Source organism: Cupressus sempervirens, chromosome 11 (assembly GCF_028749045.1).
Source record: "Cupressus sempervirens isolate cs-2001-9-10 chromosome 11, ASM2874904v1, whole genome shotgun sequence".
Taxonomy (NCBI): Eukaryota; Viridiplantae; Streptophyta; class Pinopsida; order Cupressales; family Cupressaceae; genus Cupressus; species Cupressus sempervirens.
Genome location: NC_143128.1, coordinates 753134134 through 753161192, shown reverse-complemented (window position 1 = coordinate 753161192; position 27059 = coordinate 753134134). Strand labels below are relative to the sequence as shown.

The 27059-nt window shown below is 37.8% G+C and overlaps 1 protein-coding gene across 6 annotated transcripts in view; it reads right to left on the bottom strand.

The window, feature by feature from the left end:
* LOC149531785 (chaperone protein dnaJ 10-like) overlaps positions 1-27059 on the bottom strand; it is a 269087-nt gene that overhangs the window by 52825 nt on the left and 189203 nt on the right. For all 6 annotated transcript variants that reach the window (XM_089809009.1, XM_089809011.1, XM_089809008.1 and 3 more), the window contains one exon: positions 11279-11419. In XM_089809009.1, the coding sequence (XP_089665135.1) occupies positions 11279-11419 (141 nt within the window). The remainder of the gene's footprint in view (positions 1-11278; positions 11420-27059) is intronic.

Genomic DNA, 27059 nt, shown 5'->3' with positions numbered 1-27059 from the left:
AAGGTCCACTATGAAGAAATCTTCGGTCACTATGTAATTCACCATTGTGATACTTAGCTAAGGAACAAGGTGTGTACAAGCCAAGAAAGTCCCTCTGGCAACTTTGACCTGAAATCCTACATGCATCTCCTTAGGTAGGCCTTTTCATTTCACGAGAGAGGATTTTATGAAGTTTAGAGTACCTTAGCTATTGAGCATCACGATAACTGGTGCAGAGCACCTAACTCTCATTCATAACTTTCAAGATTCTTGACTCATTCATGACATTGGGCATAACTATTTGACAATCAATTGCTATGGATGTTAGGAATCTTGTCCTTTTGCTAAGTTGAGTGTTATTAACTATATGTTTGTAATAAGGTCAAGGGATAGATCTTATGATCTCCCTATGACCCATCCATTTTGTTGACACAAGACCCCTTGGTGTGTTTATAAACCTTGGGCATCATTTGGTCCTAATGGATGACATGTTGGTCATTTCATGTCTTTCTAGGTGTGTCTTAGGGATTTGGAAGCCTAACAAGATTTCTAAGGGTTAATAAAGCCTAAATGCAACATTTTTTTGCCTTATCGGCAAAAGTTGCTTAAAAGTTGTCAGCAACTTTTTGGTTTAGGAATCCCAACGGCTCAAACCATTTGGTGGTTGAGTGGAACAGTTGGAAACAACCTATTTAGGCTTGAATCATTCGAAAATGAATCAGAGAGGGAAGATCCAATTGTAAAACTTGCTTTCAAATCAATAAAATATACCTATTTTAGTGCAACTTCCTTACATTTGCAAGTATAGTATGAAAGAGTAAGGGGTGGACGAAGATCTTTTTGATCTGAAAGTTGATGCTAATTATTTGAATGCTTTTGGTAGTGGTTTGAAGTTCTCATTCCCTTCCTTTTAGAAGTAATCAAATTTGTAAGCCTACTGGTCTGAGAAACCCTCAATTTCAAGGTTTCGGCATACAAATGGCCCTAACTTGTTGATTCACTGGTGGAATTTCTTCTCCACTTGTATGAAGCAAGTTAGGGATGCATACTATAGGATTTTTGAAATTTTGGAACAAGAATTGAAGGTAGTGATTTTTGGGAGCAAGCCCTAGGTCAAATATCTCCATGTATTTGACCATTTTTAAGGAGATCAGAGTAGATAAGGAGATGAAGAGGCTTTGAAGACTTGGTGATCAAACAAATTGTCCTAGTGTGAGTTAGTAGAACACCTTGGAAGTAGAGTTTTGGATCTATGCACCCATTTCTAACCTCTTCCTTTGAAACCCAAGCCTAACCTAGCTAATTGGCCCTGTGGACTTAGTCAGGGTAAGGACATGCTGGAGTGGAGTCAATCTATGCAACTTTGGAGTTTGAGAGAACTTGGAAAAGGGTATCTGAAAGTGTGATTTGTTCCTTAATTCTTTTGGGAAGTTTTGAAGTTATTGACAAAAATCAAGGATTAGAGACCTAATAGGATTCTAGGTCTTTTCTAGCAGTTTGTGTTGTGGGTTGTTGGGAGTGCAACCAGTGGTGGATTTTGCTTAGTTGGGTTGTGACTAAGTAGTTTCTAGCCTTTGTTGGAAGTTGTGAGGCCTAGAACTCTAAAATCCCTATTTTGCCCAAATTAAGGGAGCTTGTCCCTAAAGGCTTGATTTGGGTCAAATTGTTTTCTGCCATATTTATGTATGGTAGGTCTTGAAACCTTCATAGTGGTTCCTTGTAGAGGTATACACTTGTTGAAGTGAAACAAACCATAAGTTCAATCCTTTGAACACCTTGAATGTTGGTTTTGGGGTTGGGTCTTAAAGTTGTGCTTCCATTGTTGCACTCTGCATCAATAACCCTTTGTCCTTGAAGGGTTCCCTGTACACGAAAACCTGTGCACCTCAGGCTACCAGCTAGGGAAATAGTTCCTCCATGTTGTACCAAATGCTGTAATTCTTTCTGTACGGTTCAAACTAACCATTTTAGTGTTCTCATGGGGTTGGCTATCTTCAGTGGGTATATCTTCCTGTTCATCCTCATCATCGGACATGACCTCAATGTAGTGGATCTTTCCTTTCTCGAGGCATCTATGCCCCAGTTCCCATGGTCCTTTGTAGTTGAAACATAGTTTCTTCCTTTGGAAACATCGGCGGTTTGGAATGTGAGTAACCTCAAGAGGATAATGCCGGTGATGATGCCATACTCCGTGCTTTCTTAATGGCCTTCGACAGGGTGGCAAGATTGAACCCCTTTATCCAACCCCTTAGTGGTTCTGTCAGCCCGTCCATGAAGAGCACGATCTATCTTCTTTCAGAAATGTCTGTGACCAAAACAGAAAGGTTCTAAAATTCCGCAATGTACTGGTTAACCAATCCAATTTGACTTAGCTGTGCCAAATCTTTGAAATTGAGTTCCGAATCTTTACCATCAAATCGATTTATCAATCTCTTAGTGAATTCTGCATAGGTATTTATTTGATCATGCCCCAGTGTGATGGTGTCGTGATGCCACCATTCATGCACAACTCCCTCCAAGTGTAATGCTGCAAATTTAATTGCTTCTTCTTCTGGCATAAGATTTAGCTGGAAGTATTGGCCTTCATTACCCATGTTTGTGTAGATATAGATCCAGATCTGTCAAATGGAGACAGATTTACTTTACTCAACTTCCTCCTGATGCAAAGTCCGCGTTGTGACTATTCTATTCATCAAATACTTTATTGTCTGCCAATTTCTTGAGAGTTTCTTCCATGAGTCACTGAGTATCATTGATCTGTGTCTAATTCCTCGCAAGTTCTCTTTGCAATGCCACAAGTTCTGTTGCTATGGGTTCCGATTCTGCCACCATTCTATCAACCGAATGGGTTCTCCTTCTCTTCTGGCTATAAACTCTCATTCACTGTTCACGGGCTAGCAAGATTAAAGATCTGATACCACTGTAATGTTCCTTTCATTGGGGTTGCCTGATGACCAATCACAACCACTGAGTGACCACAACAAAGATCTACAGGAAGGTCATACAGAGGGATGGTATGGGTTTGTGTGAGGCCTGAATGCTTGCACAGAGAGCAAGTGAACAGGGTCGTACAATAGGGAGTGTGTACTCTGTACGGTAGGAATGTGTGCACCGTACAGTATGTCAAACACAATGTCGTATGGTGGAAGATATAGAGGTGAGGGTTATGGTGAATGCAGGGCACCGTATGGTGAGGGGGGAAGGAAGGTGGTACGGATAAATGAGGCTATACGGCGTGGAATGGGAGCCCAGTTGACAACCATACGAAATATCCTAGAGGTCGTACGGAGGGGATAATGTAAACCGTACACTCAACAGTACAGGTCATACGGAGGGTGATTGGGAGGTTGACAATCATGAGATGCCAAAGATGTGAAGGGGTGGAAGTACAGATTGAGATAGGAGGCTATATGGATGATGGAGAGAGGTACGGAGATGTTGTGATTGTAATGACCTGTACCTACAACTCCTCTAAAAATCAATATATTGCCACTGGAATGCTTGTACGGATGTCAAATGGAGTGTACAGACAAGGCTAAAGGCCGTACAATGCAGGCCTTACGGTATGTTATGGGACACCAAAAGTTCCGTATGGTGGGAGAGAGATGATGTACGGCTAGCAGTCTGGCCGTACGGAGATATAAGGGGGCCATTGTCAACCGACTGGATGGTCTCGGCGGTGTTTCTGTAGCCAACGGAATGATTGTCGTCGGTGTTTTGTATTTTGTAGCCGATGGGTAAATAGTTTGTAGCAGATGTAATGTTGTGGCCGACGGACTCCTTCGGGAAGGTTCAGCGGTAGTATTTATATCCCGTCTAGGATCATTGTAAAGCATCATCTTCTACTATTATTCATCTTATGAAGCATAATGTATGTCTGGCATATGCGAATATAATTCTACTCTTCTGTTCCATTGTCTGTATGTGTTGATTTCCTTACCAGTACGGTAAACATTTGGCGTCGTTGCCTTATGAATCTAGAAGGTGGGAGGAATGAAGATTAATGCCAAATCAGCTTAACAAAGATCAGAATAAGGTCAAGGAAAAAGATGGAACCCGTACTACGCAAGAGAATTTAATTCTGGCACAGCAAGCCGAACGCCGATGGAGATTTCAGAAGATTGCCGACGGAAATCGGAGCGTCGAAGAATTGTTGGAGGAGACTCGGCAACGGGTAGAATTGGTGGAAGAAGCACAGGAGGAGTTCTTGAATTTGTGTTCGCTGGGGGAGGAAAATTCACACGGAATAGCATCAACTCGCACGGCTCGCAGTGCCGAGGGAGCACGAGCGTGGAGTGACCTCTTCGTCCGGGATAGACTTCCGCGGGAAACAACTTCAAAAGATCCTTCTTCTTCACCAAGGTTCGCAGCTGTCGACACCTCCGGTGTAGGAGTTCAGACTGCCGGTGTGGGAGTGCAGACCGCCGGTGTGGGAGTTCAAACTGTCGGTGTGAGAGTGCCGACCGCCGGTGTGGGAGTGCCGACCTCCGGTGTGGCAGTGCCGACCTTCAGTGTTGTGATGGCAGGACCCAAAGAAAAGCTGCCGAAGTTTGAGGGCGATGGTAGAACTGACCCCATCTGACATTGTAAGACATGTGAGACGATCTGGCAGGCAAATGGAATCACAGATGCCAACGAATGGGTCAAGCAATTTCCGGCAACCCTACAAGGTGTGGTGATTGATTGGTTTTCGAATACGAATCCACAAAAGCTGAATACCTGGGATAACATTAAAAAGGAGTTCCTGGCGGAATTTAAACTCTTGCGGGATGATAATGAAATCATAGCAGAGATTTTCAATACCAAACAAGGGAAGCATGAAACTGTCCGTGTCTACGCCAGGAGATTAAAAGACTTAATAAACAAAATGGAAAGCAAGCCGGCGGACGGATTGTAGAAAAGATGGTTCGTGGACGGCCTACGCTCGAAGTTGCGAAGCAAAATGAAAATTGTGCCACCGTCGTCATATGTGGATGCGTATAACAGAGCACTGGACCTTGAAAGTGAACAGAAGACAAAGAAGAAGAAAACTAGCTCTTCTGATTCTGATGACGACGAGCCTGCCGAAGATGATAGCAGCGACGACGAAGGTAGCAGCGAGAAGGTTCGTGCCCTACAGAAGGATATGGTTCGCATGATGGAGTTTAAAAACATGCAAAATGAGCCAAAAGGCAGTGAACTGTGGTGCACGGAGTGTAAGACTGACGATCATACTAAAGGATCGTGTCCAAAGAACCAATTTTGTGACATTTGTCAGATCATGGGCCATTCGACAAAAGATTGCCCCTTTAACATGAAGACAAGAGGATCTCCGCAGGTGCTTCTCACACAGGAGGCTTCCCCGTCAGGTAGTAGCGGAAACACGAATACCACCGGCGCTACATCCAAAGGATACAGGAATAATCGGCGTGGACAAAATAATAACAACAATAACAATACCAATATGAGCAGAAGCCGGATCCAATATGATGCAAACGAACGGCCGATTATTTAGTGCCGCACATGTAACTTGTGGGGGCATTTTGCGCGAGAGTGTCCAACAACGAATACACCTCAACTATTGTGCCGATGTTGTGGACCTGACGATCACGACGACTCAAAGTGTCCAAAATCCGGAGTGAACTTGATCACTGTCGGGGCGGATAACGAAGAAGTTCTGGCAATTATGCGGCAACAAGCAAAAGAATGCCCAGACCCCGCCGAAGAAAAGAGGAAATTCACAAAAGCAGTCCGCGGAGTTGTAAAACAAAATTCGCTCCCTTTTTCCTGCTCTCCTCCATTATATCTGCCGCGGGTGGAACACAAGTTGCTGGTGTCATTTTTTGTATGCCATTTCACTGTTTGCACAACTTCACACGGGAATATAGATGCTGAAAGAACAAAGCGAGCAATGAAGGGCGAACAGTCTTCCACGGGCGTATAGCAAGTTTTCTCGCATGCTGCAATTGCCATGGGATATCGGAATCTACCTTGTTCCGACTTGCGTGTGATTGTTTGTGATCTTCCCATCGATCTCCGACACTGGTGATTGGCTTCGAAAAGGCTCGTAGGAGCAGGTTGAGAGCTACGCTTTCAGACATAGACCGACTCTTACGTTGAAGAATTCATTAATTTCAAAATTTCTTCCAATCACGGTAGCTGGGAACATTGATGAACGGATTTTAAATCCGGAGGAAGCTTTGTGATTGATTCAATATGTTACGAGGTGCCTCATTTAGCAATATGGAGGTATAGATTTGGCATTGCGGAATTTGCTGGGTTGCAAGGAGGAATTTCGAAGGAATGGATTGGTTGATTGTTTTCACTGCCGAAAGAATTGCTTGGGTTTCTCATTTGTGTTCGGATTCCTCCCGTGGTTATCTGCTGCCTTACCTATCCGCGGGATAGGTGTGCTTGTGACGGCATGTTCATTTGCCTCTTCCGCAGGGTGAGATTTTTTGTATTGGACGAAGAAAGTTCGTTGATTGATTCAAGGATGGAGTGGTGGAAAAAAAAAAAGTCGACAAATCAAGCATGCTCAGAATGAGTAACGGAGGATACCAAAGGGAAGGGGAAACATCGGTGATTGCCAGAAAGAGTGTAGAATCGGCAAAAAATGACAGAAATGGTGTGTTCCGTGCAGTTTTGTGCAGTTTTGTGTGGGTTTCGGAGTGCTAATTTGGTCAGGACCCCATGGGGACGCTGCCCCTTGACCCCGCCGGGGGCGTTGCCCCCTGGACCCTCAGTCATTGCAGATATCAATCGTGGGAGTCTGACCAATTGAGAAGAGTTGAAGTTGCTGCAGGCATGGACTTTCTATGTACCAGAGGCACTGGGAGTAGGTGTTGGCTGAGAGGCTGTCTTGGTGGATGCGTAGAGAGCTCGGGAGGAGCTAATCATCCAGTTGGAGGCAGTGCAGCGACACTTGGCTCAAGGTACCGAGGAATTGAAAACAGAGAAAGCAGCACAGGTGGCTATCAAGGTCAGCTTCATTGAAGAGGCAGTGTTGTGTTAGCAGAGGCTACAGGCACGGGACCAAGGTGACAGTGATGTGTCAGAAGCAGATTTATCTTGTTGTAATTAGTCCGTTAATGTATTTTGTTTGTTAACTTGTCTCAGATATTTTGTTAGTCATCAGGGGACGACTTTTCTTTTTGGGAGGATGGTGTCAACCGACTAGATGGTCCCGGCAGTGTTTCTGTAGCCAACAGAATGACTGTCGTCGGTGTTTTGTATTTTGTAGCCGACGGGTAAATATTTTGTAGTGGATGTAATGTTGTGGCCGATGGACTCCTTCGGGAAGGTTCGGCGGTAGTATTTATATCCCGTCTAGGATCATTGTAAAGCATCATCTTCTACTAGCATTCATCTTATGAAGCATAATGTATGTCTAGCATATGCGAATATAATTATGCTCTTCTGTTCCATTGTCTGTATGTGTTGATTTCCTTACCAGTACGGTAAACAGCCATATGGTGAAGAGAGAATGGTTAGCAGAGTAGTCATACGGTAGAGACTATGGGATCCATACGGTGAGCATGTGGAGGCTGTACGGTTAGGTATATGGAGGTCGTACGTTTGGTTGGGAAGACGTACGGCTTAGCTTAGAGGTCATACGGTGAGTAATGTAATTGCGCAGTGTTGTGAGAAATGGAGGGGGTACAGAAAAAATGATTTCAAGTCTACACTCTAAACTATTAATTCTGAATTCATCAAACAATGCCAACAAGAATAGAGATTTGAACACAGACAACATTCAATTAATAATTGCCAAAAGATGGTGCTCCGACTTGCCAGATCCGACCGAAGTGTTATAGGCAATGGAATAGGGTGAGGGTTGAATCCCACCGAAACCAGAGAAACCAAATAGGGAAGGTCTTTCACTTCCGAAATGGCGAACGATAGAGAACTCCAACAGGAATTCGCAATAGAAAGAAATAATCCAAAGTGCATACCTAACAACTACCTATATGTCGTGCTTAAATACCCATCGAGGAAAACTTTCTGAGGGTGTACAAAGATAGTCGACGGCAACACAAACTATGGAAACAAAAATAAAGATGGGTCCAAGATATATTAAATCAACCGGCCCAATTACAATAGCTTAATTTTGTTTTATAACGGGAACATTACAGTGATGCCAAAGTGAGACGAAACCAACATACAGATACTACCAACTTGAAGTATCCAAAACAAAGAAAATATATATCAGATAATAAATAGCTTGCAACAAGAATGAAGTTCCGACTTGCCAGATCCAAGCGAAGTGTTACAGGTGACGGAATAGGGTGAGGATTGAATCCCACCGAAACTGAAAATAGCCAAGTAGGGAAGATCTTTCACTTCTGAAATGGTGAACTACAGAGAATCCCAACTGGAATTCACACCACAAAGAAATAATACAAAATGCATACCTAATGACTACCTACAAGCCACGCTTAAATACTTGTCGGGGAAAACTTTCCGAGGGTGTACAAAGATAGCCAACAGCAACACAAACTACGGAAACAAAATAAAAATAAGTCCGAGATATTAAATCAATTGGCCCAATTACAATAGCTTAATTAAATATTTATTTTATAATGGGAACATTACAAAATGTTTGTTCAGTATGTGAAATACTTAATCCCTGCAAAATTTGAACTGATTTACATGATCTTGAATTCCTGTCCTTGAATGTAAATTTGAAGCAGTAATATTGAAAGTAGAACACAGATTTCTTTCTTTACAATATTGTTATGCTACTATTGTCCATTCCTTATTTGTCAATGAGAATTCATAATCCAATTGTCTATTTTCTTTTTATGATTTTTTGTGAGGGTTTTCTAAACTGGTGAATTTCATTCCCTTGCTGAGGTATAAGGGTTTGATCTAAGGGTTTGAATTTAAAACTTCCTCTTTCTGTTTCTACTGTGGCTAAGGAGCAATTATCCATTGGAGAATTCAGTGTCTTCTCATACTGTGATTCATGTGGCTGAGAGAAGAAAACTTTGCTGAAGAAATTTGGTGATTCATTATTCTGATTATTGTTATGTCAGCCTGTCTGGTGTTAGCATTTCTGATTACTGGGCAATTTGTATCTGAGAATTGGCGAGGCTTGATTCAGTATTTTGGGTGCTTAATTGTTCATAGCTAAACGACATTATACCCTATCATTGGAATTGACTCATTTGGCATACTGGACGCCGAGCTTTCCTTGTGTGGGTGACTCTTTCCAGCATTTCGGCTCTTGATTTTATTGGCTTTCTAAAGCCATTACAGTCTGCAATTTAGGGTGCCTCTTCCTTCAATATCTAAACACCAGTTTACCTGTTCTTGGCATGTGTTATTGCTGCCTTGATTGTGCCTGTTGTAGCTGCATGAGGAGCTCCTCTATTACATATTTGGCAGCCTCTATGGTCCTGTTCGAGCTACAAATATTATTGGCATTAATGGCAAACAACAATCAGGTTCTATTAAATTGACAGTTGCAGCATGTCTGACTATTGGTGGTTTGTAAGAGCTGTTTATTGTATATTTAGAATATTATATCACTACTTTCTACTTTCATGCAATCTATCCAAAACATTGACCATATCAGTTTCATGTGAATTTTCATTTTTAATTCAATATTCTGCAAGTTTTTGATTTTTCAATCCAATCATAATTTGGTATCAGCTCTGTCAAGGTTTTAGTTGCTTCTATATATCTATATACTTGTGGATTGGTATCTTAAGTAATAAGAGAATCTGCAGTTAATAAGTACCCCAAAATACATATTCCCTCGTCTAGTTGGTGTGACCCAGTTGGGCTCTTTACATTATTATATGCCTAAAGTTTAGCTTAAGCAATAAAAAAGATAGTAAGTGACTTAATAATTAAATCAACATGATTTAATTAATGAGAAAAACTCCTTATTACACTGACAATAACTTGAGCTCTTGCAACTCAAATCACCATATAAGTAATTGCTACTATTGAGTTGATACTTGAACTCAATATTTTAATAATTTGATATTGAACTTGAAGTATATGATGCTATGATTGAGTTTATGGTGTTTCTGTTACTTACATAGTACTATTTGACACTTTAATCCTAATTCATGCTTCTAGGTTGTACACACATAATTTTACATTATGTTTGTACTAACAAACCTGAAACCCATTTTAAAAAATTATCGTACAGGCATTGCAGTTCTTGAACATGAATATAAACTTGAACCCAAATCGGCAATTTAGATTAAATATAATAAAATTATAAATGACAGAATGTAAAGACACACTGCGTGGAGAAACTTAAAGATCACTCATTTTGCACTTCCTAGGTCATTAATTATCTTATTCTAGACATCCATGTCTAGGGAAAATAATATTGAATAGTTGTGAACAAAACCCACCTTAATCACTACTAGTGGAACCCATCACCCCGTATGAGTGTATAGCAAACAATTATTACATGGGCATAGGCATCGGATTCAATTGATAACAAAGGCTCCAAGTAACTGCCTTACTCATACCATTTGGCACAACAACCACAGTAAATTGCAATTCATCCAAGCAAATCATACCTCAAACTAGGGTATACCAACATAGATATAACTTCAAGCTATCAACATATAACTCTACAACTCTACAAATGACATCAAATCTCTATATAACCATCCACCTATCGTAATGCAACATAATTATGCACAAATTACAGTCAAGTCGACTAACAATGTTTGTATTAACACTGAGATAATCGCATGGATATAAACAGAATACAATCACATTTCGTAAATGCCAAAGCATACAAACTGATGCCAAGAATATTAATATTTATTTAAAAAGATAATCATTCTAGCTTGTGAATAACACTGCTAGGCAGCTAAGCTACGCATATTAATCATTGACTCAACCAGGAAACAAAAGCTGATAATATTAACCAGATTATCAATATTCTCCAACCACTGCAAGTTTGTCTCCAATAAGAATTTCAAAAACTTGAAACACTTTGCACTACTATGCGAAGTACCCAAATGATACCTATTACTAGTTCCCAAGAAATTATCAATCCTCATTTTATTTTTGAGGACCAATAGGAGACATTAAGATGAACAAGAGACAGTCTATAAATGCAGATTAAGGCCCTGACCTTCATTTTTTAGAAATTGAAACCCTATTTTGTATCAATAATTTTAGTCATTTATTTTCAACATCATGTTTAACATGCATTTAAAAATTTTACATGTTCCAATATAATGTGTCTAACATGTAACAGTGACCAATTAATTTTGTGCATTCTCTTTCAACTACAATCAAGTGTATTCAAATATATTGAACATCTTAAAATTTAAAATACCTGAGAAGTTAAAGGAGTAGAACATGAAGAAGCCCTAGGTGACGTCTCTGGTGAGCTATATTCGCTGTTGCTTTCTTGTCTGTCCAGCTTGGAATAGATCTCTTGCTGCATATTATTACCTTGATAACCTAATTTTGTATTCTGCAAGTAACCAAAAGAGATTGGTGAATTTCATAAGATGATTTGTAGGCAACCTATTTTTGATAAGTAAAGCAAATGAATGCATTATTTCAGCCCTCACCCACGTACCATCTTTTGTGCTATATGAATATACGAACAAGGAAAGATGTTAAAGTGAGTTTTTTTGAAATTCAAGATTACTGGAACATCAAATAAATTAGATTTAAAGAGCACAATGTAATTAGCGTGAAATCGTTGTACAATCCGACTAATATTTTTTTTTTTTTAACTTGTGGGTAACTGTTAGGAGTCAGTTCTTAACTATTATCAAGGTTTGTGCATTGCTTATGTCAAGTCCCCTTTTTAGCTCTGTCTAGCAGTGACATGAGAGTTAGCCTATTATGGAATCTCGTAGGATGGTAGTGGTGATCAAGGACTCAGTCAAAGTTTTCAGCATCCGGATTTGGTATTACAAGCAGAAGTAGATTAGTTGAAAACAATTCCTTGATTTTAGAAGACAGTTCCTTGATTATAGGAGGAAATTCCTACCTTTTAGGAGGTGGTGATGTTTCCAGAGTTGAGGTTCTATGAGATCACCCCCTGGTCTCAATTTCAAGAGATTTGGTTGTGTTCCCTATATTTTAGGAGTATCCCTAGATTTGAGGGTGTGACTGTCAGTTGGCCCAGGTTGTCCAACATCAGTCACAGGCAGGTGATAAACTCAGTTTCATGTTTTAGAAGTGTTTGGGTTGTTCTTTGGCTACTTGGGAAATATTTTAATATATTTAAATATTCTCCTAAGTTAGCATTTTAATAATTTAAATAACTAAGTGTTTAGCCATTTTGGAGTAATAAGGAGTTTTCTGGCTCCATTTGGATCGATTAGCCTATGTGTGATATCTCGTTGGAAAGAGCTTAGACTCTAGTATTTGATTATTTGATTATCACTTGCCGGAACTTATTTGATGCTTGAAGCTATTTGTCATTAATAAAGTAATGATTTCCTTCTATTTGGATGCCTTTATTGGGAAAATAATGTTATATTATAAAATTCAAATGCAATCCACTTTAGGGTTCTTTTAGGGTTCGAATTGCTTTAGAGAGGGGATATAAGGAGAAGGCAACCTAAAAATGAGTATCTTTATCATTTTGTCAACCTATTTTGGACGCCATTGCTCTGGAAGAGCATTCCTCACCTAGGACGCAAACTGTAGTGTTGAGAGCAAATTTGTTGGGACATAGCCCTCAATAAGATCAGATTTGAAGGTTCTTATGCATACAATTTGATTACGGTAGAGGATAAATTTCTAGTATTGCAATCACACTTTGCAGGCAGTGGATTTATAGGGAAGGTGGCCACTTTAGTTCAGCCTAGCTTTTCCTTATAACAGCTCACAGGAGGAATTCTGGAGTGTTTATTTGCAGCAAACTAGAGTTGTTTTACTGCAGCAGCTTGGGCTTTATCATTTGAACTTGTTTGGTTGTAGCTGATTCCCATTTCAGTTGGCGTCAACCTTCTTTGAAGTACATTTGTATTGGTACTATTCTGAAATAAATCAGACTCTAATGATATGGTTTTAGAATCATTTCCAAAATAGTATGTATTGTTGAATATGATTTCTATCACTTTTATTTTATCATTTATTGTTATTTAATCATTGTTATACAAATTAAAAAAGAAACAACCTTTTTCTACAACTTCTTTCTAGCTCTATAAGATCAAAGAAAAATCTACAAGAAAATATAATTTATATAATTAAACAAATAGCAACAGCAAAGCAAATATCCATTTGGGATATTTCAATGGTATCAGAGCCTGGTTCCTGCCAGCCTGTTGGGTTAGTTGCAAGTCAATACCATGGCTAGAATAAGAAATGGGTGCTTTAAGGTTTCATCTCCGTCAACAGGTACAAGTAAGAGGCCTCCTGCTAAGGCTTTAAATGATGCAATAATGAGCAGCTACCATCAGTATCGTTCTCTTCTTAAGGAGATACAAGACATGCTTGCATTCACACAATTTATGGGTATACCAGATGCCAAGGATGATTTGGTATCCAAAAGTTCATATCAGCAGCAAGGAAGGAAAGAAGAATCAAAGAATAGAAAAGAAAGTATTGGGAGAGAAGATAAGTTAACAAAGGAAACACGGACCAACAAAAACCAGCAAGAGGAATTACCAAATGAAGATCTTGAGGGGGTATCAAAAGAGGATATTGAAGAGAGCCCTGCTCTTCAATGGCAATCCACATCCTTTTCTTATGGATTTAAACATGTCCATAAGCTTATTTTGGAGAGCCAATTGAAGGTTGGTGAAGAAAATTTCATTGCAGCCTTGTCACATTTTGACAGTTCCCACAAGTTAGTAGAGAGCTACATTTTTAAGGTTCAACTTGAGGGAAGACATAAATGTAAAGAGGTTTCATCAATCTCTGATTTGCATGTGCTTAAGATAGCCATGGAGGCAATGAAGAATAATTACTTAAACCTCCTTTTAGTTAGAGATCATCTTTTTGACCTTGGTGTTATTTACTCTATTGCTTTGAGGGGAAAAGAAGAGGAGATTGATCAACTTATTTCAAAACTTTTAAAAGTTAGAAAATCTTTGGGAAATTCTCAAGTAGCTCTCCTCATGGTAAAAAATCAGATTGAAGAACTGAGTAGGGAGTTGAGTTTAATCTATGCTCTACCTACAAAATCAAAACATCAGTGGGAGGAACATTGTATGGAGCTAAGTCTACTTCAGCTCAATCAGAAAACCTACCTCTTGCAACAACCTGTTCAGATAGACAACATATTCATGGGGTGAATGAGGAAGAGGAACCACTTGATGATACATTATCTAGTGACCCCAGTAGTTCCATTAATACTGAAGATATACAAGATGATTCCAAAGAAGGTATAGAGGAGGATTCCAAAATTCTGAGTTTGGATAGCAGCAATTTTACTTTCCATTCTCATGAGTTTTCTGCCTATAGTCTTGAAGAAGTTGATGACATACATTCAATCATTGTTGATAACCCCTTTTCCGAGATGAGTGCTGATTTGATTTTAGATAACCCACTCTTTGAATTGGATGATGAGGAGGCTCTTGATCTCGATGACACAAATGATATGAGGAGCTCAATCTTGGAGTATGATTGTGAAGTTGGGCATACACTTGGTGGGCCAGTCACTCAAGAGTTGTCCCTTATGGGCATGGATGACACATATGCTTATGTTAAGAGGTGGCCTCATGGTTTCCTTGACGGGCAGAAATAGCCTTGTTGATAAGTGACTTTGTATTCTTCAATCCATTGAGGATTAGTGACTATCCTAGTGGGGATCTTATGACTCATCTAAGTTTTTCACTGTCTAAATTAGGTTTTCAACAATATGGGAGTGTTGGGACGTGTCCCTATAGGTTAGCAATGGAGTGGGGAGTGTTTGTTGTTGATTGGAATTGGTTTGATAGTATGTTTGATATCACTTGTGTTCCTAGTCAGAGTTATGACAGTGAGATAGGGTGGCCATTGTTGATAGTTTTTGAGCATGCAAAATATTACTAACCCATAGTTATGATGTCCTGCATAAACAAAGGGTTACTGGATAGTGATAGTGATAATATGAAGTTCTTCTACATCACAGATAGTACGACATGTGTTTTGTTATGGGACCCAAGTACTGATTCGTGAGATACATCACTTTACAGAGACTTTTGTATATTGCTGCATGGTTTGGAGCGTTTGGGCATTTTTGTCAAAATGGAACAGCTGGTTGCATATTTGAGAGATATGGAGGGTCGCATGTTGTGGTTGAGCATGTTATTTTCTCAGCTTACCTGAATTGCATCAGGTTCAAGGATTCTTAGTAGGGACCTCACAGAGAGGCATTGGCAATATGGGTTTGCACATCTATTTGGACAGGTGCAATATGAATATGTTGCATTTTTTTTTAAATTGATTTGAAATCAAGGAATCGACATGTATAATACATTCCTCTAACGGATTCATGGTGAGATGCTACACTTTGAAGATCTTGATGTTTATATGAGAGTAGCGCAACAGAGGACATGGGTGCGTTGGTTGCACTTGGGCAAGTATTGTTATAATACTACATATCATATGTCGATTGCTATGACTCCATTTAGAGCCCTCTACGATTATGATGCTCTATCTTTTGTTGATTTGGTGATTAGTGACAACAGGGTTCCTTTAGCACAGAATTGGGTACAAGAGAACCAGGACATCATGAGATTTCTTAGAGAGAATCTTCAGCAGGCATAGAATCAGCAGAAGGTCTACGCTGATCGACACAGGATTGAGAGAATATTTGAGGTGGGGGATATGGTGTACCTACGATTGCAACCTTACCAAGAGAGCACACTTAAAAGGGGTGGAGCTGAGAAGCTTAAACTTTGTTTTTATGGACCATACAAGATTATCACGCGTGTTGGAGAGGTTGCATATGAGATTGAGTCACCATCTGGCAGTAGGATTCATAATATGTTCCACGTGTCATGTCTAAAAAAGGCACTAGAACAACATATTATACCATCTCTACATCTTGGAAGAGAGGGAATGCCAGCTAAGAAGCAAGGTGATTCAAGAGGATCTAATTTGCGGGAGAGGTCTCCTTATAGAGGAAGCCACTTGGGAGGGCGAGACTATTTTACAACATCCAGCTTTGCAGTTGCTTGTGGGCAAGCATCTCCGAGAGGGGAGGTTTTGTCATGTCCCCTTTCTAGCTCTGTCTAGCAGTGACATGAGAGTTAGCCTATTATGGAGTCTTGTAGAATAGCAATGGTGATCAGGGACTTAGTCAGGGTTTTCAACGTCCAAATTTGGTATTACATGCAGTAGTAGATCAGTTGAGAGCAGTTCCTTGATTTTAGAAGGCAATTCCTTGATTATAGGAGATTCCTACCTTTTAGGAGGTGGTGACGTTTCCAGAGTTGAGGTTATATGAGATCACCCCCTGGTCTCAATTTTAGGAGATTTGCGTGTGTTCTTTATATTTTAGGAGTATTCCTAGATTTGATGGTGTGAATGCCAGTTGGCCTAGGTTGTCCGACATTAGTCACAAGCAAGTGACAAACTCAGTTTCACATTTTAGAGGTGTTTGGGTTGTTCCTTGGCTACTTGGGAAATATTTTAATATATTTTAATATTCTCCTAAGTTAGCGTTTTAATCATTTAAATAAGGCTAAGTGTCAGAGAATCCAGACTGTGCCAATCTACAAAGGGAGAATTTACGACCACTTGAACAAGAAAAAGCTTGATAACATCCAAGTTCCAACTATCAAAAGACACAACATCATGGTTATCAAGGTAAATGGAGTGGCACGAAATACATGAACTATCGATCCTGTTATCATCTAGGAACCAATCACCAAGTACAAGGCCCTTTAGAACAATCCCTAGGATTGCTTCCTTCTTTTCCATCTTCTTTCTTCTCCTTTCATGTTTGTAGTTGAAAAGGATGCATTACATGAAAAGATGTAATTACATGTAATGCGAGTTACATGTGCATGTAAAGATGTAATGCGAGTTGCATGTGCAGTTGCATGTAATCGTATATTTTCTCTTGTAGTTAGACAACATCAAAGTTGGTTGAGTTGCTCTCACTTTTTCCTCCACCTTTTTCTCGACTTTTGTGCCTATATAAAGGAATGCCCCCTCATTGTAAAAATCATCTTTTGTTGTATGCAAGAAAGATCTACCACATTGTGCAAGCATAACTTTGATAGTTGTAATATTCTGAGACATAATTTTTAACCGTGTGACTCAATATATGAGATGTAATTTTGTCAAACGGTTCTCAGTCCTCCTATAACATTTCTATTACCACTATATGTAGGTTCTACCAAATTCTGGGCATTAAAATTCCAAAACCACTTGATGTATTTGATAACAATTGTTATGAAGAAAACTTAGAATAGTTACACCAGTATATATCACTTCTGAAATGGCGAACAACAGAGGATTCCAACTGGAATTCGCAGTACAAAGAAATAATTCAAAATGCATGCCTAATGACAACCTACAAGCCATGCTTAAATACCCATAGGGGAAAACTTTCCGAGGGTGTACAAAAATAGCCAACAGCAACACAAACTACAGAAACAAAAATAAAAATGGGTCCGAGATATATTAAATCAATCAGCCCATTAACAATAGTTTGATTAATGATTTATTTTATAACGGGAACAATACAAATTGTAATAGAGAAAATTAGAAGCTTTGACTATAATTTGTGCCTATTGTCTTAATTCATGTTATTATTGTGTGTTCAATCAAGGAGCATAGTGATTTAAGAAGCAATAGAAGCTGCAGCTTTCACTGGGAGCAGTTGTGGAAATATATAGCTAGAAGCTTTGTCTATAGCTTATACTTCTTCCTTAATTCACAAAATAGTTAAGTTATTCTTACTTTTTGGAGTCTTTGTGCCCTAATTGTAAATCTTTTCCATATAGGAGTATGAATGAACTTAGAGCCAAACTGGTACATTTTCAGCTAGCCTTTGAGTTAGTGAACGTTTAACGGTATACTGTTTCCAGCTCTTGATAGAAGTGTAGATAGAGATTCACCCTAGCCATTTCTCGCTCCATGAGTAAGTGGATTCTTTCTTGAAAGATAAGAAGAAAGGATATTGGTAACACTCATTTGATAAGATCTCTCGACTTGTTGCTTACCTTGAGTTGATCCAAGGAATGGTAAGAAGAGGGAGCCTTCTCTTTAAGGTAGGAGAGAGTTTGTCTCACATGTTGTGGCTGTTCATCCTATTTTGTGGCTGGATTTTTACCCAAAACTATCGATTGCAAAATATCCTTCCAACACTTACAACTTTCCAAGCCAAATCTCTTCAACAAGTCTTTCAAATACTTAGTCTATGATAGGAAATACCATCACTGTTCTCCACAATCTGTAAACCTAAGAAATATTTTGTCTCACCAATCATAATCATCTCAAATTTATTCTTCATTTCATCAGCAAATTTGTCACTTGCTTCATCATTACCTCCAAAGATTATGTCATCCACAAATATCACAATAATCAACAAGTCATCTTCAATTTCCTTCAAATATAGATTACTATCTACAGTAACTTTCGTAAATCCCAACTTTACCAAATATTTGTCCAACCTCACATACCAGGTTCTAAGTGCTTGCTTTAGTCCATACAATGTTTTCATCAACTTACATACCGTATTTCCGTCTTATGTCAAAGGAAATCCTTTAGGCTGGTCACTGTAGACTTCTTCAAGTTCTCTAGTCACAAATGTTGACTTCGCATCCATCTGATACACTTTGAACTTCTTATTTGATGCATAAGCAAAGAACATCCTTACTACTTCAATTCTGGCAACAGTTGCAAATGTCTCTTCATAGTTTATACTTTCTTCCTATGAATATTCTTTACATACCAATCTTGCTTTATTTCTCACAACCTCACCTTGTTCATTCGTATTGTTTCTGAGAACCAATTTAGTTCCTATAACATTCTTATCTTTAGGTCTAGGAACCAATTCCCTTGTCCCATTCTTCTCAATCTAATCTAGTTCTTCTTTCATTGCTTGAATCCAATGATCATCCTTGCATGCTTCACTTGCACTCGTTGGCTCACCTTGAGAAATCAAATATAATTTTTCATGAACTTTGTTTCTTGTCATAACTCATTTTTCTTTGCTTCCAATAATCTGATTAGCAGGATGATTATTTATCAAATTCTTGTTAGGTGTTACTGTCTCAATTCTTACTTCTTCTCTAGGTTCAGATCTTGGTTATTCTCTTTGTTCCACAACTTGAATATCATTCTGCAAATCATTGTTAGTCTCAAAAAAAGTTTCAACATTTTCTATGATAGGCTTAGGATTAGTTTCTTCATCATTAGAATTATAATCAAGTATTCTCTCTTGAACTCCAAACTTCTCATCCACTTTCACATCTACACTCTCAATAATAGTCTTAGTCCTTTGATTAAAATATCTATAAGCTTTTCTTTTCAATGAATAACCAAGGAACATACCTTCGTCACTTCTTGTATCAAACTTACCAATGTCATCATCTCTCTTGATATAACGTTTACTTCCAAAAATTTTGAAATACTTCACTAATGGTGCATGTCCAAACCATAGCTCATAAGGTGTTTTATTCATACCTTTTTTGATATGTACTTTGTTCATTGTATATACTGTTGTATTGACTGTTTCTCTCTAAAATGTCTTTGATGCATCATTCTCAAACATCATGGCTCTAGCTCTTTCTATTACAGACCTATTTCTTCTCTCAACAATTTTAGTATGCTTAGGAGTTTTTGGTGTTGATAGTTATCTCTTAATGTCATTCACTTCAAAAAAGGTGTTAAACTCATTCGAGGAAAATTCTCCACCTCTATCAAATCTTAAACATGTATTAATCTTCAATCCAAACTCATTCTCAACTCTATTCTTAAATAACTTAAAACTTCTCAAATGCTTCAGACTTTTCCTTAAGGAACGCTACCCACATCATCCTAGTTAAGTCATCAACAATAATCATGGAGTACCTTTCACCATAGAATCCTCGTCTTAGTGGGACCACTCAGATCTGTATGAACAATCTCCATTTTCATTCCTGTAGTAAACTTCTTGCTAGGAAAGGAGCTATTCTTCTTCTTATCCATAACACATTCCTTGCACACAACATTAGTAGGCTTCACAATTTTTGGTAAATCTCTAACAGCAAATGTATTACTTGCCTTCACAATATTATCAAATTTTATATGGCAAAACCTTCTATGTCACAACTAACTGTTATCAACTTTTGCAGTCAAATATGTCATTTCTGTAGGGTTCAACTGAAAAACATTGTCTCTGGATCTTGTACTAGTGCCAGTCAACTTACAATCTTTATCCTTAATGATGCATGTCTTTTTTGTCAATTGTAACTGATATCCCTTATCAACCAACTATCCAGCACTCAATAGGTTATGCTTTAATCCATCAACAAAGTAAACATCATCTGTGTTATTTTTCCCATCAAGAGTAATAGATCTTATTCCCTTGATATGACAAGCCACATTGTTACCAACTCAAACATGCATCCATCGTGACTATTAAACTTAACAAATTTATTCACGTCACCAGTCATATGATGTGAACAACCATTATCTATGATTCAATCAGCTTTCTTTTCAACCTGCAAAACCAAGACTTTTTCTTCTCTAACTTCTATTTTAGGATTTTCTTATTTTATAGCTACAAATCCTAACCGATCATCACTTTCACTCTAAACTCTCTCATCAGACTCATCATCTTCATTTGCATACAAACAATCTCTAGGCCTTCTAGACTTGAAATTCTTCTTATACTTTTTCTCTCTTTCCTGACACTTAGAAGCATAACAACCAAATTCATTACAAGTCCAACATTTAAAGAATATCTTACCGTCTAGTTCTCTCCTTACAAACAAGGCAATTCTTTCATTCCTTTTGTCTTCTCCAAATTTGAATCTCCTGCTACAAGCGTAATCTCCACTGGTGCTTGTACTTCTTGACAAGGAAGGGCGAACACTTAATGCACTAGAAGCAGTTTCCACTCTAGGAAAATCTCTAGCCTATTTCGAGCTCACTTTTGCTACTTCCAATCTTCCAAGAAGAGTTTTTCAGGTAAATTTCTCAGTACAAGGTATCACTTGTTCAATCATTAGCATTGTCTACTTAAATGGTGGTGTCAAGGTTTTCAAGAGCTTTCATATAATCTCATCTTCATCTTTAGATCCATTACAAGACTTAATTCCTACAAATATTTATGATATTCTACCAACATAAATTCTTAAGGATTCATCTTCCATCATCTTAGCCTCCTAAAACAAACATATCCAATTTTGTAATCTAATTCTCTTAGCATGCTTATCACCTTAGAAAGTAGATTCCAAAGCTTTCCACATTTTATGAGATAAATCTAAGCATTTTACCTGACTGTATTCATTCTCAAGAAGAGCTGACAAAAATACTTCTCTAGCAAGCATGTTACACATAGATAGATTTATTTCAGCTTCATTGCATTCTTCAAGTTTTCTTTCTTACACAATCTTCTTTCCATTCTTTTTCATCAACCAATATCCTAGACCCATGCATAGCAGATGTCTCTTCATCTTCTCTTTCCAACTATCATAATTAACTCCATCAAAATTAGGACTTTCTTTTTTGAAATGACCCGCCATTGATCTCCTTAAGTTGATAATCTTTTCCTTCGAGGACTTGATGCTCTGATAAGAATTGTTAGAAAGTAAAGTCCACCAAGATAATGAAGAGGAGGTGGGAGGATGAATTAGTTGTGGAAGGACGAATCAGTTATCAAATCAATATAGCTTTTATCAACCTTATTAAACCTTAAACACGTAAACAATATAATCAACAACCCTTGATCAGAGAGAAAACCCCTGTGGGGATGGTACCCACACAATGATGTACTAATATATAAGTTCCTTGTAAGAGGATGGACTATGTTAGGAGCCAATGAAATACATTCAGTTCATATCAGTCCCTGTTAGAAGATTCCAACCTTGTTAGCAGTTCTGCCAACGATGTTAGAAGTTGTAGAAGACAGATGAACCAACTATCCAAATATCTTCAAGTGCAAGACCACCAAACTCACTGTCCAACTGATCTTTGTATTATTCCTTTCAAAATAATACAAATGAAATTGATCTTCACAACTTGAACTCTTTCTCTATCCTCTTACAATGTCAATACCACACCAAATACCTTCTCAGATTTCAATACCAGACCTTCAAATTCACATCACACTGATCCCTTTAATCACTTACACGCATTTACTAACTTTGCATATCACTTGCTCAAATACTCAACTACATCTTTCATTGTGATATTGCTATTAGGATTTAACTATGTGATTTTGAGTCAAACTCATTGACCCATATTTCATGAGTAGTGATTCAACATGAATCCATCCCTCGTGAGAATAAATGGAACACTTAACACTCATTGCATCTAGGTGATGCTCACAGGGGTGAAGCACCAGGACGTCCCAGGAGGTCACCCATTCTAGTACTACTCCAACCTAAGCGCACTTAACTATGGAGTTTCCTCCATGGTTAAACCCAAAGCTTGCAACCCCATTTGTTTAACCATGGAGGAAACTCTGTAGTTAAGCGCACTCAAGCTAGAGTAGTACTGAAATGGCTGACCTCTCGGGAAGTCCTAGTGCTTCACCCTTGTGAGCATCACTTAGATCCAATGAGTGCTAAGTGTTCCATTTATTCTCATGAGAGATGAATTCATGTCGAATCACTACTCATGAAACATGGCTCAATGAGTTTGACTCAAAATCACACAATTAAATCCTGATAGCAATATCACAATTTGACTTCCTATGGAAATTATCTCCTACTTACATCTTTCATCACAAGGAAAATAATCTTCCTTTATACCATATACTCAAAATAATCCTAAGTCGGCCTTGAAACTTTCTCAATTAACTATAATAGGACCTCATTAGGATATTACAATTCATTACATCTTTTCACAATTACAAAACACTGTTGGCTTACAATACTTACAACTTTTCACACATGCAAGCTCGAACATTGCGCACTTGTTGACATCATCATCACACTATCTATTATTACTGTCTAACTTTGCTCATCACGATTCTATCCTTGTTAGGAGATACAATCCAAACACCAAAAACCACTTCACAAGTACTTTGTTTGCGCACTGTCTTTTGTAAATCACAAATAACTTTCACGTGTATTTGACTATCTACACGCGTGCTTGTCCATGTCATCATGACACACTATAGAACATATGCTCAATTGCGCTTGATCTCATCACCAATACAGAGTCCATACAACCTCTTTCTCTATCTGCTACTTTGTCAGTCTTTATAGAAACAATACTATGTTGACATCAATCACAAACACAGTCATGAATGCAACATGTCAATCACCTCAACTATTCTATCAATGCTTAGGATACTCCCCCAAAGGAATGCCATTAGCATTCATGCTAACATCTATTACATTGCCAAATTGTTCCCAATTCATCACTGATCTTCATGGTGAAGTGACGGTATCATTTGAAGTATTGCACAACTTTAATATTTCCTCACTTAAAGTAGATTGTACTTCACATTGATTAGAAATAGAGTTTAGTTGAATGAAATAATTTTTTGATGCATCTTTGGTGAACTTGCTTAGACCAAACTCTAACTGCTTGTTGATTGTATGTACACCTTACATGGTCAAATGGCATAATTATGAGCTTACATTTATTATTGCTTGCACATTGATATGCATGAATGGATGATGTTAAGAAAATGGTGATAAATTGAACATATTACATCCACCTTAGGAAATCGCACCATCTTGGTTGATGTCAATGGCTAAACTAAGTCTAGTAGAGTTGTAAAGACATTCACAATTTCCTACATTCTAGGAGTAGAATAGCTTTCTCAACCCTTTATTCCTTTGCAGTTTGTTTTTTGTTGGGAGAAGTTGAAGTATTTTGTGATATCCCCAATTTCGTCGGCGTCAGAGTTTTAGGGATTAGCCTATTATTGTGATCTTCTTAGGCTAATTATTGTGGATAGAGGGTCTTTTGTGGCAGTGGCTTGGCTTGGGAGGGTCTTATCTTCTCCACGTCTTAGTAAGCTACAGGTTGATCTTCGTTTGTCTCCGATCAGACTTCGTTTGGGCTTAGTTTTTGTGTACTTAATAAATGTGGTAAGTTGGTGTTGATCGAAATGGACCATTTCTATTTTTGGAAAGTGCATTTGGTCACATGGAGAAATAATAGGTATGACTCCTATTTCAGATGACATATTTAAATGATAAGTATTTTGGAAGTTATTATATTTTTAGTGGCCAAATTATTATTAATTATTAAATGGCTTATTATAAACTTATATTTTAACTTTATAATTTCATTTAAGTTAAGAGTTGGAGCTATCATTGCAAAGTGACATTTATTAATTAGTTAAGCCAGGTCAAGTGAGAGAATCTAATGGAAGCTTCTAATTAATATTGTGTGGTAAAGCTTCTTGAGTGAAGTTACATTTTGGCAACAAAAGGGAATCTGGAGATTAAAAACACAAGCTCATTTCATTGGGAAAAGCACACTTGAAGATATGGTTGCTTTTGTCGCATTTGTGGCTTTTCTAAGTTTGATATTTTGAGGCCCTTGTTAAAGTATAAGGGTTAATTCTGAGAAGTGGCAATTCAAAGCTGAGGTATTCTGAATTAGATTTCTGAGGATTATTAATCTTCCATTTCTGTGTTACTGTTGCTTTGGAAGAAGTCTTTGTGTTGGGTGTTGTGGGGGATTAAATTCTGAGAATTGTGAAGCTTGAGATTTTTGGAGTCTTCCTAATGTATGACCTGTGGCTGCAAGTCATCTATTGTGGGAAATTTAATTACATAACCACCTGCAAGTTGTAAGTGTTTGATCTGAATGTATTGTGAGGAATTATGTTGTCCATATTGATGTGATTAGGAATTAGAGTCTGATACAAACCACATTTGATACCTGCATTTTATAGACTGAAAGTTTAATCCGAATTTGGGACTGCTAAATTTGCATTTGGGTGCTATATTTCTGCATGTTGTTGGCATCTATTACAGCCTTGTTCTAGAGCATACAGCTTCTGTTCTTGGCGACAGGCTGAAGGATTTTAATCTCTGATTACTGGGCAGAAATATCCCTTATGTCTTGGCATTTGAGTTTGTAGTTGTTTGGCGACCAAACTGCATGTAGCTTGCCAATAGAGATCCTACACTTTATGGCAGCTACATTTGCAGCAGACTGTTGCTGCAACTTTTACTAGTGCTGATGTTTCTTGTAAGGGTGTGGGCTGTATTAGGAGACCCTGATATATAACAGTCGAGCATTATTCACCTTGTTAATTTTGTAACTTCGATCTCATACTGATCTGATTCTACAGATCGTACATATCTAAGAATGCATGAAATCCCTTTAGAAGTAAAGCCTATAAGTAATTGTCTTGTCCTTAAGAGGTATCGGCGTCTCCTTTGGGTAACATAGTTAAGGATTATCTAAATCATATCAGTTAGTTTAATGTATTAACATGTGTCTCCTTGTAAAGTCGCCGATTTTAAAGAGACAATTCAAGGCTGACCTAAATAGGGACATGTCCCTTCTAGGGACATGCACTTTGGTTGTAATATTTATATAGGGTATGTTTGTGGATAAAGGACACACGAATAATATATGGTCTGCTCCTTTGGCAATTCTGCCATATCCAAATTATTGCAGAGATAAACAATTTTCAAAATAATATTTATATTATTGGTAACACTTCATACAAGTCTAAATTATAGTAGATCATCTTTAGCAAGCAAAAAAAAGTATTATGTCAATCTGATTTATAGCAGAATTTGCAGAAACTTTACATGGTATCAGAGCTCTAGTAGCTGAACCTAGTCTCTGGAAATTGACAATTAGACCCGAAGAAAAGTTTGATGGAAAAGAACACTTTGTTGCTTGAAATTTCAGAATTATGATGATTCTTGAAGAGAATGATGTGAAACAGTTTGTTGATAAAGTATCAAACAACCTGATGTTGAACCTAATAAAACTATATGGAGTAAAGGAAATAGGAAAGCGATGCAAATCATATTGGATGGAGTGAAAAATAAAATCATACCTATGCTAATGAAACATCAAACAACATTTCATATAATGAATGCATTATTAAATGAATATGAGGTTAACAATGCGACTAGAACCCTTTCACTAAAAAGGCAACTCAATCATATACAGATAAAGAAGGGAGAATCTATGAACTCATACTTCCTAAGGATGGCTAGTCTAAGAGACGAACTTGCAAGTATAGGGACCATAATTGAAGACAAGGAACTAACACTTATGGCTATAGATGGGTTACTAGATTCATGGGAAACATTCTCACAAAGAGTAAGTGATAGAAACAATATTCTAGACTTTAATAGATTTAAACGAGATTGCCTACAAGAAGAATCTAGGAAACTTAAGAAAGGAGGAAAATTGAAAATTGAAGATGAAGAACTTCATGTTCTCAACATAAATTCCTATAAAGGTAAGAAGAAGGAAAAGACAAACCTAAGAAAAAAATTTATCCAAATAAAATGCTTCAAATGTGAAAGATTTGGACACTATAGATCTAATTGCCCTAAGAATTCAAAGCAACAAGTAAATTGTACAAACGTTACCAAGAAAGAAGAAAACTATAATACTGAGAATTGTGTATTGTATTTTGCACTATCAAATGAAGTATCAAGCAAAGCATGGGTAATTGATAGTGGATCATCTTGACACATTACAGGATACAGAGAAGTACTAGATTCAATATCAGAAGAAGTTGTTGGCAAAGTTACCATCAGTGATAATTCCTCTCATTCAGTCAAAGGAATTGGGAATTGCACCTTGAAACTGAAGTCAGGTATTTCTCTACATCTCAAAAGAGTACTCTATGTACTAGGAATAAAGAGGAATTTTATTTTTGTTACAACACTTGAAGATGATGGACATAATGTTGCATTCATGGACGGTAAAGTAATGACCTAGTCTAAGAACTCTTCATTCAAGAAATCAAAGTTGATTGGTCAAAGAAAGGGATTCTTGTATGAATTAAATATAAAACCTAGTCAACCTATTCAAGCCTTAATTCATGAAGTTGTTGATAT